Consider the following 3013-nt stretch of genomic DNA (forward strand, 5'->3'; position numbering starts at 1 on the left):
GACGAGGTGGACCCCGAGCAGCTCGTCCAGGAGACCTGTCGGAGCTGCCTGGAGCAGGTGGGTGCTGGCGATGGGCCGCGCTCCCTCAGCAGAGCGTGGCACCGGGCCGAGCAGAGCAGCCCAGCCAGGATACATCCCTCTTAACAGCTTTGCCCTGAGCTGGGGATGACATCTGTAGCCCTCATGCAGGTGCTGTGCTTGGCTTCATTCTTGCTGGGAAGAGGGGAGCAGGCAGGGCCGGGCAGACTGCTTTACACCCCTGCCATCAGCATGTGTTGCAGGGCCGGAGCTTCCGTGGAGACCGGCCCCTGGTGCTCTTTGGAGAGCCCTGGGGGGAGTGGGGACAAATTTTTTTCTTTTACATCTTGCTTTTGTGCCAGTTGCCCAGACTTTATCATGCTCAGGTTATGCTTTTGCATCTCACTGTCTGCGAACGGTCTGCATGCCTGGCACTCTGAGAGCAGAGCCGTGACCGGGCTTCCAGGCAGGGACACAAGGGTGGGGGTTGCTGGCAGGTCCCTCTACAGATCTAGCGTCGGGTAACCTTTCTTTCTCTTCCTGCAGGCCAAACTGCTGTTCTCTGATGGCAAAAAAGTTGTTCCCAGGTTGCCTCATGAGCAGGCAGTACCAAAGGTAAAAGTTGTGATTGTGCCCAGAGGCTTGAAGGGCTTATAAGGGCTGGGAGAGGGAGGGGAAGGGTTGGAATTGCTTTGTTCTCTGCCCATCAGTGCACTAGCGAGGAGGCAGAGCTGAGGGGCGTTTGGCTAGGAGGGAGCACTACCTACAGAGCAAGGAAAATCCCAGGCATGGTCACTGCACATTCAGTCCGTTGCTTCTCACTGGGGCGGGCTGGGGTTTCCTCGCAAGGGAGAGAGCAGCCAGCTGGGCACCTGGGGTCCTGCCGCCCTCATCCCACTGCTGTTCCCCCTTCCAGCGTGCCCGACAGATGGACGAGGAGCTGAATCGCCGAGGGAGCCCCATTCCCAAAAAGGTGGGAGGGTTTTTCATGCAAGGGATTTCATGTTGCTCGTTCCTGGCCATTCTGGGTGCGCAGGCAGCTTTTGGGATGCTCAGACGTGCTCGCTCTTGTGCCAGCCGGCGCTTCTGCTCGTGACAAAAACAGCAGCTTCCCCAGGAGTGGGAGGGTAACTGCGAGGTCTCTCTCAGCCTGCGTAGCCAAGTAACTGAGGGATTTCTCTCATGCAGAGAAAGGGGCGGCCTCCAGGACAGAGCCTGTCGAACGACCGCGGAGCCTCAGGCATGGCTGCGTGAGTATGGGTCCTGAGCTAGAGCCCCCAGTTTGGGAGGGCGGCAGAGAAATGGGGCTGCCCAGCTGGGGGATTACAGAAACGCTGCAGTGTCCTTCCCCTCCTGCAGAAAGGAGAGGTTCAGGAGGTGCCAGAGGGTGGGCAGGAAGGGTTTGGGTTGAGATGTTTCCACCAAAAGGCAAAGACCTTCAAGGAGGTGGTTTCAAACAGGCTCAAGGGGGTGAAAAGGTCCATTCAGAGTGAGCAGTGTGGGACACAGGTGGTGGTGGTGGGAGCCAGGGAAATTGGACTGTAATTTTCCTTACATTCCCTTAAAATTCCTTACAATTCTTTTTTTTCTTTCTTAGAAGCGCGTGCAGTAGAGTTGAGGATGGGGAGCTGAGCACCACAGGGGAAGGGGGGTTGTGAACAAAGGTGGATCTGGAAGGGCTGGGCTCAGTCCCTGCTGCGGATGCCGCGGTGGTAACCACACTGGTCCCGCAGGGACTTGTTCTCACTGCATTTTCCTTCTCCTCAGGTGGAAGCTCAAAGTCTCTGAGCCCGTGAAAAGGGATGGACCAAAGGTATTGGCTGGCTGACACTGCCAGGCTCACCATCTCCTCCCCTTTGCTCCCACCAGCAGAGCCCTGCGGGAGCGGAGGGCAGCGCCGAGCTCGGCTCGGCCCTGACGGGTGCTGCAGTGCAGGGGAGAAGCAAGAAGAGGAGCGAAGTGCCTGGAGGCCTTTGCTTGTCTCCACCAGATGCTGTAGGCCGTAGCTCTGCGGCGTGGTGCCGCTATTAGGATTCCTGGGGAGAGCAGTGGTAGCCAGGAGGATCCCAGAAGTGTTTCCCACAAGGGAAATTGCTTAGGTCAGCCCAGAGGGAATGTAACTTCCCTCCTCTGCACAAGCCCGGAGGTCTGTGGCCAGCTACCTCCCTCCCAGGCTGGGGGCAGTTCCGAGGTTCCCTGTCAGAGTGCTGAGGCTCGTGGAGCATGGGCCGGCACCGGCTTCATTTCTAATGTTGCCCCTTTTCCAATTGCTCTGTAGTGGGATCCATCCCGACTGACTGAAACCACAACCTTTGTGCTGGGATCTCGAGCAAACAAGTAAGGAATGGCCCTGTCGACGGAGGGTGGTGTCCCCAAGGCAGGAGCCTGTAAGACTCCTCCCGTCACTTCGCTTCTGTGCCTCGAAAGCAGTAGGAAGGGCTTGGGGAGGAGAGGAGGTATCCCTGTACCACCACAGCCGCCCTGCACGCAGGCGTAACACCCCTGTGTTCCTCTTTCAGAGCTCTCGGGATGGGAGGAACAAGAGGGCGACTCTACATCAAGCATCCCCACCTCTTTAAGGTCAGGTGCTGCAGCAGGACGCTTCCTCCTTCGGGGTTTGCTCAGAAATGGTTTCTGGTGGGACTCGGGCGTGCGTGCTGCAGCTGGCTCATCATCTTCCTCCCCCTGCCCCTGTTTGTCACCTCGGAGCAGGGACACGCACGGTCCGGCTGGCACCGGAGCAGTTGCGGCCGCGCCCAGCCCCCCCAGGCCGCAGTGGGTTTGCTCAGAGCCAGGGCTCGAGGCTGGAGGAGCAGCAGGCAGAGGGGAGCCCTTGCGTCCCGGCAGGAGGGGGGTCAGAGCTGGGAGTCTGTCGCCGGTGCTCAGCCAGGTCCTTGCTGCTTTATTGCAGTACGCAGCTGACCCGCAGGATAAGCACTGGCTGGCAGAGCAGCAGCACATGAGGGCGACGGGGGGCAAGATGGTGAGTACGGCC

The 3013-nt window shown here is 59.2% G+C and overlaps 1 protein-coding gene across 1 annotated transcript; it reads left to right on the forward strand.

The window, feature by feature from the left end:
- Positions 1-564: 564 nt before the first annotated feature.
- Positions 565-3001, forward strand: DNTTIP1 (deoxynucleotidyltransferase, terminal, interacting protein 1; the record flags this gene model as incomplete). Its single annotated transcript, XM_009874498.1, has 7 exons — positions 565-633; positions 935-991; positions 1207-1268; positions 1786-1831; positions 2297-2355; positions 2538-2598; positions 2930-3001. Coding segments are annotated over 7 exons (426 nt in total), but the record flags the coding sequence as incomplete, so codon positions are not given.
- Positions 3002-3013: the final 12 nt, after the last annotated feature.

Source organism: Apaloderma vittatum, unplaced genomic scaffold (assembly GCF_000703405.1).
Source record: "Apaloderma vittatum isolate BGI_N311 unplaced genomic scaffold, ASM70340v1 scaffold31518, whole genome shotgun sequence".
NCBI lineage: Eukaryota > Metazoa > Chordata > Aves > Trogoniformes > Trogonidae > Apaloderma > Apaloderma vittatum.